General features: G+C 54.6%; 1 protein-coding gene across 5 annotated transcripts in view; it reads left to right on the top strand.

Annotated features, from left to right (window-relative positions):
- The window catches only part of SH2D3C (SH2 domain containing 3C), a 30,296-nt gene extending 18,982 nt beyond the window's left edge, over window positions 1-11,314 (top strand). For all 5 annotated transcript variants that reach the window (XM_043565935.1, XM_043565938.1, XM_043565937.1 and 2 more), the window contains 9 exons: window positions 1,461-1,589; window positions 2,707-3,161; window positions 4,425-4,549; window positions 6,113-6,648; window positions 7,577-7,692; window positions 8,247-8,418; window positions 9,212-9,323; window positions 9,694-9,900; window positions 10,711-11,314. In XM_043565935.1, coding sequence (XP_043421870.1) covers window positions 1,461-1,589; window positions 2,707-3,161; window positions 4,425-4,549; window positions 6,113-6,648; window positions 7,577-7,692; window positions 8,247-8,418; window positions 9,212-9,323; window positions 9,694-9,900; window positions 10,711-10,886 — 2,028 coding nt within the window. In that variant the 3' untranslated portion in view covers window positions 10,887-11,314. The remainder of the gene's footprint in view (window positions 1-1,460; window positions 1,590-2,706; window positions 3,162-4,424; window positions 4,550-6,112; window positions 6,649-7,576; window positions 7,693-8,246; window positions 8,419-9,211; window positions 9,324-9,693; window positions 9,901-10,710) is intronic.
- Window positions 11,315-12,479: the final 1,165 nt, after the last annotated feature.

Genomic DNA, 12,479 nt, shown 5'->3' with positions numbered 1-12,479 from the left:
TCAGCCCCTAGCACAGGACCTGTCCCAGAATGGGGGCTTAATCATTGTTGGAATAATGAAGTCAGAGACTCTAGATATCGCTGAAGCTGGGAATTAGAGTATTTTGGGAGCAGTGTGGGTTGGGGTAAACTGAGGCAGTGTGGGAGCAGAGGGGTGGGGAATGGAGCTGCAGAGTTAGGCTCTGAGATCTTTGAGAAGTCTGAAAAGGCAGGGAGTGGACTGGAGGACCCTTGGACCCAGTGAGTAGGGGGTCCTGGGGAAAGACTGTCACCTGGACCGAAGCCAGGCCCTCTAGTGTCCCTTTCATCTGTCCTGGCCAGTTCAGGGTCAGTCTACCTATCCTAGAGCAGTCATCTTTGGGGCCTGGAGTTGGGGGAAGGGAGAGAAAGTAATTTCACATGTCCTCACAGTGACAAGGACATCTATGGGTCCTCTGGAGTATTATCTCCTTTCATCCTTGGAATCCAATGAGGCAGGTTCTGTCATTAAGCCCATTTTGCAGAGGAGGAAACTGAGGCCCAGAGAACTCACATGGCACAGCCAGGACTGGGCAGGGCTTCATGGTGGGGGTGCACCTGGCGGCAGGAACTCCCCTCCCTCTGCTCTTAGGTATTCAACCCTGGGCCACAGTAACCAGGAAACCAGGAGTCTCCCTCTTTGGCAGGTGGGAGGGGGGTAGTCCTGGGCATTAACTCCACTGAGTGCCCTTTGGCTTCTCTGCTTGGCCACAGTTTCCCCATCTGGCCAGGATTGCTTGAGATGGCAAGTAGAAAGGGCTTTGGGAATTGTAAAGGACAGCAGAGATGTCTGTGTGGGGGCCTCTGCTTCCCTGTTTATAGCTGCCTCCTCCAGCCTTCCACTGTATAATTCAGCATCCCAGAATGTATCCTCGTCCACCCAGCCCTAAGTTTTTGTCCATGCCTTTTCCTGGGTACCTGCTGCCTTACCTCCCAGATCCCCCTGTAGAAATCCTCCCTCTCCCAAGGCAAGATCTGTTCGGTGTTTTTGGTGCAGGAAGAGTGTTTTGTTGTTTCCACGCCCTCCAGGAAGGCTTCCTGGACCACTCTACCTCGCCTACACTTTATCTTCTGCCTCCTAAAAGCCGCTCGGGTCTTTGCCGCTGTCCAGTACGGTGGTGCTGACCTTATTCTGCTCAAATGTTCATGTCGCTTTTGCTTCCCCTCCTAGACTAGGAGCTTCCTTGAGGACAGGGACTGGTTTGTTTATTGCCTCATTTACTCCTGGCACATAGCACAGGGTCTGGAACATAGTAGGACTGATTGAGATTTCCTTATTCCTGCTGGTCTAGGGACTCACGGGTGAGGACCTTTCTGGCACCTGTGCCTAAGTCTTCCCAGGGTCCAAGGATGGAAGCAGTTCACCTGGGGTGGGGAGGGGTGGGAGAGAAGAAGGAAGGGGGCTTCAGACTGGAAGCCAACTCTTTGCTGTCTCCTGCCCAGTTCTCCAAGGAGAAGTACATCCTGGACTCCTCACCCGAGAAACTGCACAAGGAGTTGGAGGAGGAACTCAAACTCAGCAGCACAGATCTCCGCAGCCATGCCTGGTACCATGGCCGCATCCCCCGTGAGGTGAGTGGACCCTGGGTGGGACTTCAGCCCTAGATGCTTCCATCCACCACCTTGGCCAGCCCTGCCCAGATAGGCTCTGACCCATTGCTTGGTAGATTCAATCTGAGTGGATGGCAACGAGGTCTAGCTCTGTCATTTACTGACTGTGTGACCTTGTACAAGTCACTTCACCTCTCTGAGCCTGTTTCTCCATCTAAGAGATGGAGAATAATGATTGTAGCTACCTTAAAGGGTTGCTGTGGGAATTAAAGTGCTTAAACTTGATGCCTGATATGCGGTAAACTCCACGTTATTATTAATGTTGTTATTACTATTACTTTTAAATGTTATTCCTATGGGCCTATACATTGGCCTCTCGTGCATTTGGCTAGTGAGTGTCAATGCCAAGGATTCTCAGTTTTGGCACAGTTGAGTTTCTGGGCTGAGGCACAGACAGGCTGATAGTCACCTATTCCCTCTCTCACCATGCTCTCAGTGTTTGTCAAGCATCGACTCTGTCAGGCCCTGTGCTGGGCACCAAGAATGCAGAGAGAAAAGGGGTGGTGGCTTCCCCAGAGGGCTGGTAGTCCGAGGTGGGGGCCGACGGGTAGGCAGTCAGAGCCCAGTGGAGGAAGTGCAAGAATGGAGTGCCCAGCAGGGAATGTGGGCGAGCCCCGAGGAGGGGGCACTGATGAGAGAGGCCAGTGAAAGATGGATAAGAGTTCATCAGGTGGGCAGGGTGGGAAGGTTGGTCCAGGCAGAAAAAGCAGCCGGAGGGTATGAAGGCCCAGAGCCATGTGAGAACACAGGGCCCTTGGAGGAATGAGGATTGGGAATTCACTCTGTCCAGCTCGGGCCCTAAGAAGGAGAAGGTCTGAGACCTGAGTTCCAGATCGTGTGACCGCCAGTGCCCCCAGACTCGGTGTCCCCGTGACACACATTCCAGGGTGTTATTCCTCCCATTCCTGAGCCTCTGTGCACCACACCCAGGGCCTGTGGCTGCATCGCCCCCTTGAATCTGGGTCACTGCCTCCCCCCTCCCAAACTTTAGATATCTCTGTTCACTGCGTCCCCCAGATCCTGGGTCTGGCCCTCTCCTGCCCCTGCCCTACTCCAGCCTGACCACTGCCTCCCACAGGTATCCGAGACCCTGGTGCAGCGCAATGGCGACTTCCTCATCCGGGACTCGCTCACCAGCCTGGGTGACTATGTCCTCACCTGCCGCTGGCGCAACCAGGCCTTGCACTTCAAGATCAACAAGGTCGTGGTGAAGGCGGGTGAGAGCTACACCCACATCCAGTACCTGTTTGAGCAGGAGAGCTTCGACCACGTGCCCGCCCTCGTGCGGTACCACGTGGGCAGTCGCAAGGCTGTGTCCGAACAGAGCGGGGCCATCATCTACTGCCCCGTCAATCGCACCTTCCCGCTGCGCTACCTGGAGGCCTGCTATGGCTTGGGCCAGGGCAGTGGCAAGGCTGCTGGCCCCGCCAGCCCCTCGGGCCCCAAGGGCAGCCACATGAAGCGGCGCAGCGTCACCATGACTGACGGGCTCACCGCCGACAAGGTCACCCGTAGCGATGGCTGCCCCACCAGGTAAGCGAGGACCCCGCCCTAGGCCTCCGTCTCCCCATTTGTCAAGTCGGGGTACCAGTCATCAGAGTGCTAGTGAGGGACAGAAGGCCCAGCCACACTGAACTGGGCGGAATTATTGTCCTGGAGCCTCGGTGTCCTTCCTGCAGCGAGGAAGAGGAAGGGCGAGCGAAGGGTTTGCAGGCAGCCAGGTGCCGGTTGCAGCCTCAGCTCTGCCATGACTAGCTGAGCTCTCTGGGCCCTGCCCCTCCTCCTTTCTCACAACCATGTTCCTGCCCATAAAGGGCCCCTACTCAGCCCCCTGGCCTAGGGGGACCCCTGGCTGCCGTCCTGTCCCTGCCACCGCTGCTACCCCTCCCCACCCACCTGCCTAGGGTAAGGCGGGCATCCGAGCAGGGGGCTTTGCAGTGTGCAAACCACTGCACAGGGCATGGGACGTCCCGACAACATTTTGGTGACACCTGGTTGCTTCTGGGGCGGCGTGAGACGAGGCTGGGAAAAGCCACAGCAGCGACTCATTCCTGAGATCCCAGTGTGCACCCTGCCCTGTGCTGGTGCCCAGGCTCTCTGTGCCCAGGCTCGTCAACTCCCATGTCCACAGGAGCTGGGTCCTGTGTACACACCCACCTTACAGATGAGGAGATAGGTTTAGAGAGGCGAAGCCACTTGCTGGAGAAGGGTGAGACCGAGGTTCAAATGCAGGTCCGCGACTCCAAAGTCTATACCCCTAATTCCTATGGCCTCCCTGGCCTTTGGCAAAGAGACCTGCCGTCCTGTGCCACCAGCACTTGCATGGGTCCCATCTCCCTAGGCCTGCGCTGGGTGCCATCAGCCAAGAAATTGCTGGTTGGAAACCCTTTGGGCAGTAGCCGCTTTGCCTGTGGTTTAGAACCAGTGACCGTAATTGTGCCAGGATCTGACATTCTGAACATAGTGTGGGAGCAGTGAGGAGGTGCCAGGCTGGGGGGCGTAGTTCCCTTAGGCTCCCCATCCTTTCTGCTAGGCCTACTTCCCAGACAGTTCTCCAAGTGGGGGCAAGGTTCTCCGGGAAGAGAGCAGTTGTGTGGGTGGTGGACTGCACAAACACTTCCTCCTCTGGGCTTCGGGTTTGTATTTGCCAATCGGGGGGTTGGACTCTACAATCCCCAAGCCTTTTCTGCCTCTGAAGTTCAGTCAATCTAGGATGGAGGGAGAGGTGACAGTCCTAAGGCCAGCTGAGGACTCTGCCCTCTGGGCTTTCTGCTCATGAAGGTATCTGCTCCACAGCACATCACTGCCCCACCCCCGGGAATCCATCCGCAACTGTGCCCTCAGCATGGACCAGATCCCAGACCTGCACTCGCCCATGTCTCCCATCTCTGAGAGTCCCAGCTCCCCCGCCTACAGTACTGGTATGGCCACTGGAGGGGGAGGGCCAGGTGGGGGGGATCTAGTGGGAGTGACCTTGTATGTGCACGTGTGCTCCGTCTTTGATGACTTCCGTTACAGTGTGTGAGTGTGTTTCTACCTCTTTACTGAGAATGATGCCCTGTAAGAATTTACACTAAAAACCAGCCAGCAGAACTACTGATATTGACGCACAAAACATATCCGTGGCTCATTCATTCAGCAGTGATTTGTTGAGCCCTTACTGGGCACTAGGCACTGTGCATGAAGAGGTTTCCAGTGCATTCTCCAGAATGCAGTGAAGCCCGTTAAAGGCTCGCTGTGTTACTGAACCTGGCCTCAAATGCTGGGAAGTGGGCTTATACAGCAATACTCAGCCCCCACGGGTCAAGCGCCTTTCACATGTAGGGTGTCCTACCGGGCCCTGCGTTGGCTGGGACTTAACGCATCCTTGCTTCCAAATGGCTGGCTCCGACAGGCTAGTCTTGTGCTTTTTTCTTTCTTTCTTTTTTTCCTTTTAAATAGGCTTGAATTTTTTTAGAGCAGTTTCAGGGTCGTAGCAAAATTGAGCAGCAAGTACAGAGCACTGTGCCTTTTTTTTTTTTTTTTTTTTGATATAAAGAAAATTCCTGTTGCAGACACATGCCACTACTTCGTTTCTGAAGGTAAAAAAACCGAGTGTTTTCCACGGGCCATAGTGCATATTGTCCACGTGGCAGGCAAAGTGTGCAGGGAGGCGGGCGTTCTGGAAGGAACCTTTGCCTGCAGGGGCTCTGGTGCAGCGTGGCCTACACAGGGTGTCACAAATCCCTCCCTAAGCACAGGCCCGCAGACTTGTCATCACTACAAACTTCCCTGCCAAACAACTCCCCTGAGGGCAAAAGCTAAAATTCCTTGCCACAGATTATTTATGGGGCATTTTCTAAGCAACATGGCAGTGTAAAGCATCCAGGGTTGAGGACTGAAACCCCAGCCGTATCCCTTGCTGGGTAGGAGAGCTCAGGCAGATCGGTTCACCTCCCTGAGCCTCAGTGTTTTCGTGGTAGAATGATCATGAAAATACTTGCTTCCCAGGATGTTAGGGTTAAGTGGACTGATGTGCAAAGAAGGATCTTGCAGGGAGTAAGAGCTCAATATCCATCACCTCTAATTTTGGACGGTGGTTTTGCTGTGGCTGACCGGGGTATTGCCAGCATGGCACCAGCTCCTGGCACATGTGTCCTCAATGAATCATTAGTGCTAATTCCCTGAGAAACAATTCCACACAGTGAACTCCCAGCAAGGGCTTATTAGCATCCCTGAGTCATGGAAATCTCCAAGTAGTTCAGTGGTTCCCCAAGGCTGCAGCAGCCTTAGGGTAGGAGCGTGTGAATTCCTGGGGTCCAGACGACTTAAGAGCGTCATAGAGGCCCGGTCAGTTTGCCGGAGCCTGTTGGGCCCGGCCTGGGTGCAGGGAGGTGGGGGCATCACCCCTGTAGGGTGGATGGAGCCTGTCCTTTGGGAAGAGGGTAGAACCTCACTGGATGGGGAGCCCTGGTAACTAGTTCTCTCCCTTTATCTCCCCGCAGTGACCCGTGTCCACGCCGCCCCTGCAGCTCCCTCTGCCACAGCGCTGCCTGCCTCCCCTGTCACCCGCCGCTCCAGTGAACCCCAGCTGTGTCCTGGAAGTGCCCCAAAGCCCCCTGGGGAATCGGACAAGGGCCCTTATGCCAGTCCCTCCCACACGCTCTGCAAGGCCTCCCCATCACCGTCGCTTAGCAGCTACAGTGACCCGGACTCTGGCCATTACTGCCAACTCCAGCCTCCTGTCCGTGGCAGCCGAGAGTGGGCAGCAGCTGAGGCCTCCAGCCGGCAGGCCAGGAGCTACGGGGAGAGGCTAAAGGAACTGTCAGAAAATGGGGCCCCCGAGGGGGACTGGGGCAGGGCCTTCACGGTCCCCATTGTGGAAGCCACCTCTTCCTTCAACCCAGCCACCTTCCAGTCCCTACTGATCCCCAAGGATAACCGGCCACTGGAGGTGGGCCTCCTGCGCAAGGTCAAGGAGCTGCTAGCAGAGGTGGATGCCCGGACGCTGGCCCGGCACGTCACCAAAGTTGACTGCCTGGTAGGTGCTGGGTGAGCACCAGGGCAGAGAGAACACCTCTGTCCTCTGGCTTTGGGACAGAGGTCGGGGTGGTGAGGAGCTGGCCCCTAAATTCCCCAAGTATAGCTAGTGGGCCTGGATTCTGGCTTCACAGGTGTCCTTTACTTGCTGTGTGACTCTTGGGCTGATCACTTTACCTCTCTGCGCCTTCATTTTCTCCTTTTAAACAAAAAACAAGATAGTCTTGCTTCCTCCAGTTTGGCACTAGAACTGGGCAGTGGGGAAAGTTCGCGGTGTATGGCTCCCTGGGGCACTTTTTCAGCTTGCTAAGAGTCAGCCTGGCTGTTCCCGGGGAATGTAAAATGTAGAAGCCAAGACTACCAGCCCCCATGCCCCCTAGTGGACAAAATAAGCAAAACTCATAACCTAGACTCCTAAATTGTCAATGCCTGGGCCTTTGCTTGAATGGATCTTGACCATCTAAGGACCCAGACTCTCTCTGCACCTCAGTTTCTCCCTCTGAAGTTTTGGGAGGGGGCACTGATTACTTCATTTGGAGGCCACATTGGTCTCTGAGCTCAGGAAGCAAGAAAAGGGGGGTAGAGATATTGCCCTGTGGAGAGGGCTAGGCGTGAAGGGAGCATCTCTGGGTTCTCGGCCCAGTGTGCGACCTTGGACAAGCCCTTTCCCTCCCTGGGTCTGAGATTTGCCTTCTGGAATAAGAGTATCCTGGTCACCTCTAGCACAGATCAAACACCTCTGGGCATTTTCCCGTTTGTCCCTCATTTCCGTGAAAATGAGGTTCATTTGCTCCATGGCAGAGGGTTAGAGCTGGAATTCAAACCCGGCCTCCCAGCCACGCTGCCCTCCTAGATAAAGCTCTCTGACTCCCAGATGGCTGGGGCCAGCCGCGACAGGAAATTAATCAGCCCTCTGGGCGTCCTTGCAGGTTGCTAGGATACTGGGCGTTACCAAGGAGATGCAGACCCTAATGGGAGTCCGCTGGGGCATGGAGCTGCTCACCCTCCCCCATGGCCGGCAGCTACGACTAGACCTGCTGGAAAGGTAAGGCAAGCACCGGCGCTCGAGGACTCGAGGAGGGTGGGGGGAACCCCGGGCTACCTCGCGGCCCTTTTGCTTGGCTGGTTAGCCAATCAGAGTCTCTCAGCCCTGCTCCCATGGATTCTGGCTACGCCCTCTATCCATCGACGACTCGCTACTTCTCGGGGTCCAGCTCCAAGCAATTCTGGTTTCCCAAAAGACTGAGTCCTCTTATCTCCGGCTTCATCTTTTGCGCCCTCTTGACCAATCACACTCCACGAGCCTTGGCCCCGCCCATCAGCTCCAGCTACTCTTCTTGCCTAAATCTGTTCAGCCGGGTGAATTCCGCTGATCGATCACAAGCCCCTCAGCCTGGCGCTCAAAAGCCTCTGGCCCCACCCCCGACTTATACTGACCAATCAGAAGCCCTTGGGCTTGCTTTCCCTCGCTCTGGCCACGCCCCCCAATCTCATTGACCCTTTCCAACCTGTCACTTTGGGCTCGGCCCCCTCCGCTCCTCGGCGCCCAACCACAAGCAGTGACAGGACCCCTCCCCTCTGACCTGGCGGCTCCGACAGGTTCCACACCATGTCCATCATGCTGGCCGTGGACATCCTGGGCTGCACGGGCTCCGCCGAGGAGCGGGCAGCGCTTCTGCACAAGACCATCCAGCTGGCGGCGGAACTTCGGGGGACCATGGGCAACATGTTCAGCTTCGCTGCGGTCATGGGCGCCCTAGATATGGCTCAGGTACAGAGGGGTGCATCTCGAGCTGGGCTTCAGGTAGTCGCTGTGTGGAGGAGCCCTGGGATACGATCCTTTGCGATGACTGTACATTGAATCAGGAAGAACTTTGTGACTTTTAGGCAGCCTTTGTGCAAAGGTAACTGTGAGAACTGAGTCCAAGTTTTCCCCTTCTTGGGGCTTCAGTTTACCCACCTGTAAAATGAGTGACAAATATTAAATGAATTTCAAGAATAAATATAAAATGGCTATCATTTAGCAAGCACTTAATATATGCTAGGTGCTACACTGAGTACTTTACAAGCACTGATTCCTCAAAACAATCTTGTGAAGTAAGTGCCTCTATTGTCCCATTTTACTTCTGGAGAAACGGAGGCACAGCAGTACTTGCCTGAGGTCACACAGTCAGAGACTGAAAAAGTTGGGATTTGAAGCAGATCTGTTTAATTTCAGAGCCCAAACCTCATCCACACTCTACACTTGCTCTCCTGTGCCGAGTCAGTAGGAACCACAGGGTCCTAGAGGCCGTGGTTCAATTCCCAGCGCTGCCACTTAATTTTGGAATGACCTTGGGCAAGTCATTTCCCTATCTGAGCCTTAGTTCCCTCATCCGTAAAATGAGCTGTTGCAAGGGCTTCAAGAGAGACTGTGAAATGCAGCCAGCACAGTCCCTGATACGTGAATGGTGACCGTGATAATAATAATTATCATCCCATATCTGGGTGTCCACTCAGCAGGGTGGCCTGTGGCCCGTGCAGGCCCCTTTCCTGGCTGGTCGCTCACAGTCTGATCTCCCCAGATTGCCCGGCTGGAGCAGACGTGGGTGACCCTTCGGCAGCGACACACAGAGGGTGCCATCCTCTACGAGAAGAAGCTCAAGCCATTTCTCAAGAGCCTCAACGAGGGCAAAGGTACTTCCCCCGCCTTGCTGTGTGACCTCGGACAGGCTCTAGCCCTCTCTGGGCCGGCAAAGACCCTCGCAATGTGGATGATGAGAGCTTGACTGAGCTCAGTGTGGGCTCTTCTCCCTGTGCTCACTTTCTGCACCTGGCGACTGTGTGTGCCGCAGCCAGGGCCAGGCTCGGCCCTCTGGGCTGTGCTGAGGCTGCAGTGGGTTCAGCTGGAGGAATCCACAAGGAGGGGCTTGCCTCGGGAGTCGGGAGCCTTGGGGGCTCAGTCAGGGACCCCAGGAAGACCCTCCCCCTGCCGCACCTGTTACCTGGGCCCAGAGCGGATGGTGGGGCCTCCAAGGTCTCTAAGCACCTGCCTCCCTCCCTGCAGAAGGCCCGCCGCTGAGCAACACCACGTTTCCCCATGTGCTGCCGCTCATCACTCTGCTGGAATGTGACTCGGCCCCCGCCGAGGGCCCTGAGCCCTGGGGCAGCACAGAGCACGGTGTGGAGGTGATCCTGGCCCACCTGGAGGCTGCCCGAACAGTGGCACACCACGGAGGCCTGTATCACACCAACGCTGAGGTCAAGCTGCAAGGTGAGTCACCGATCGAATGGCGGGGGCAGGGGTGGCGAGAAAGTCACTGGTCCTGCCAGCCGGGCCTCCCTCCACCGGACTTGCTCTTCCCTTTCCTCCAAACGTCCACTTGTGTTTCTCCATCCCTCTTGCCTGCTCCACTCCCTCTTTTTTTTTTTTTTTTCTTACCCGTTTTTCACTCACTTATCAGTTCAACTGTTAGCAGAAGGCATCTGGTGCAGGTGGAGGGATAGAGATGATTCAAAGAGCACCAAAGCTGTGTATCTTTCTCTGAGCCTCAGTCTTCCCATCTGTGAAGTAGACATCCTAACAGGGCTGCTTTACAAGGTTGTTTGCAAAGCAATCTTTTACTGCCTCAGGCATGATTTAAGTCATGAAACTTCACTGTAGATAAACTGGAAATTACAGCTGGGCAAAAAGGAAATAAAAAACAAAAATCACCCACAGTTATCCAGAGGCAAGTGGGGAGAATATTTTGGTGTTTGTTTTTCCTGCCTTTTTCTTTTTCAGAGAGAACAATTTTTTTTTTTTTTACTTAGCAAAAACTTACTCGCAAAATGTATTTGTTTCTTAGAAAGAACTTTGGAGCTTACAGAAAAATACGAAAAGAAAAATGCCCCCAAATTAACATTAATATTTTTATATTCTAGTGATTTAAAAATTATACATGGCACATGTGGTCATGTTCATCAGTAAACGTTGCTCGATTCCTGGTGGAGCTGGGGGAGGTGCCTTAGGAACATGGCCCTGGAGCCCCAGGCCTTCCCCAGCTGGATGGTAGTCCCCTGACCTCTGTGCCCTGCCTTGCAGGGTTCCAGGCCCGGCCAGAGCTCCTGGAGGTGTTCAGCACTGAGTTCCAGATGCGCCTCCTCTGGGGCAGCCAGGGCGCCAGCAGCAACCAGGCCCGGCGCTATGAGAAGTTTGACAAGGTCCTCACTGCCCTGTCCCACAAACTGGAGCCTGCTGTCCGCTCCAGCGAGCTGTGACCCCCACGGACCCCTCCCCTCTGCAGCTGCGGGCAGCAACAGGGACAGAGGGGGCACAGACCTTTCCCCAGAGCACCCCAGAGACACTGTGATCAGCCCAAGAATGTTCTGGGCCCAAACCAGGATCTCCGTTGCACTTTCAGGGTCCTGCATGGACCCTGAGCTCCGTCCCACCTGCTACCTGCCCACCAAGTCTCCCTTCAGGAAGAACCGGAACCCTCTCCCTCCCTCCAGCTTCTGCTTCTCCCCTTCCTGCTGAGGTGCCCTGTGCTCGAGCCAGGAGAGAGCCTTCACACCTCCTCACTCTTCTCGGGGCACCTGCCGGACACCAAGACCTCCACCTGGTTGTAAATATGTCTGTCTGTTCTGTAAATAGATGTACAGAAGCCATGTTCGTTCTTTCATATAATAAACTTTTATGACTCTTTCTTCTGTCTCTCAGGGGGCCCTGGGGTGGAAGGAAGCATCTTTTCTCAGATGAAAAGGGGAAAAAGTGATTCAACGGTGAATACTTAGCCCCTGGGGCATTTCAGATTCTACCAGGAGCCAGAGTTACAGCCAATACTAAAATCCAGTCCCGGGGGCGCCTGGGTGGCTCTTTCGGTTGAGTGTCAGACTCTTGATTTCACCTCAGGTCATGATCTCGTGGTTCATGGGTTCGAGCCCCAAATATAAATAAAACCCAGTCCCGGTCCTGGAGGAGCTCACAGACCAGTGGTGGAGATACACGGCTAATTCCAACCAGTGGGAGAAATCCTGGGCAGCCCCTACTAAGGGGAAGCCCAGCTAAGTTTCCCACAAAAGCACTACCAAGCATTTCAGATGTTTGGGGTGGAAGGGTGCTTTTTTTTTCTTTTTTAGAGAGAAAGTGCAAGTGAGCAAGGATCAGAGAGAGAGAATCTCACAACGGACCGAGAGAGAGGGAGAGAGAGACAGAAAGAGAGACAGAGAGAGAGAGAGAGAGGCGGGGCTCACCCGCTCATGCTCGCCTGATATGGTACTCGAACTCAGAAACTCTGAGATCATGCCCTTAGCCGGAGCTGAAGTCAGATGCTCAATGACTGAGCCACCTAGGCACCCGGGCTTTTTGAAATTTCGGATTCCAATTCCCTCTGGAAAATTGAGAACTGGAGGTAGAAGGTACTCCCCCTGGGTCACTGCCGCAGAATGAGGAAGGCTGGAACCTGGGTGTCCTGACCTGGACTTCTTTGAAGTGGCCCCAGAAGGCTTTGTGTGTGTACGTGTGTGTGTGTGTGTGTGTGCATGTGCACATGAGTAGGGTAGCTGGGGCAGGGAATCTCTAAGAAGGGCCCTGAAAGCAGCTGTTTTGATTCCATGGATAGGGGAGGTAGGCACTATGGATCAAAACGATTCCTGGCCAGGCTGGACACCGGTGGAGCCTGTTCACTGAATACAAAACTTCTGGGGTCCTTTGCCTTCTAAATCCTTTGACCAAGAGAGGCTGGCTAACATAGTGCATTAGATCTTTGGCAGCAGCTTGACTCGGGTGGCCTTGGACAAGAGGCTTAATCCCTTGGATCCCAATTTCCTCCTCAATGAAATGCGGACAATAACAAGATCAGTTCCTCAGGA

Source organism: Prionailurus bengalensis, chromosome D4 (assembly GCF_016509475.1).
Source record: "Prionailurus bengalensis isolate Pbe53 chromosome D4, Fcat_Pben_1.1_paternal_pri, whole genome shotgun sequence".
NCBI classification, from domain to species: domain Eukaryota; kingdom Metazoa; phylum Chordata; class Mammalia; order Carnivora; family Felidae; genus Prionailurus; species Prionailurus bengalensis.
The sequence above is the reverse complement of the archived record's forward strand: the minus strand, read 5'-3'. Positions and strand labels throughout refer to the sequence as shown.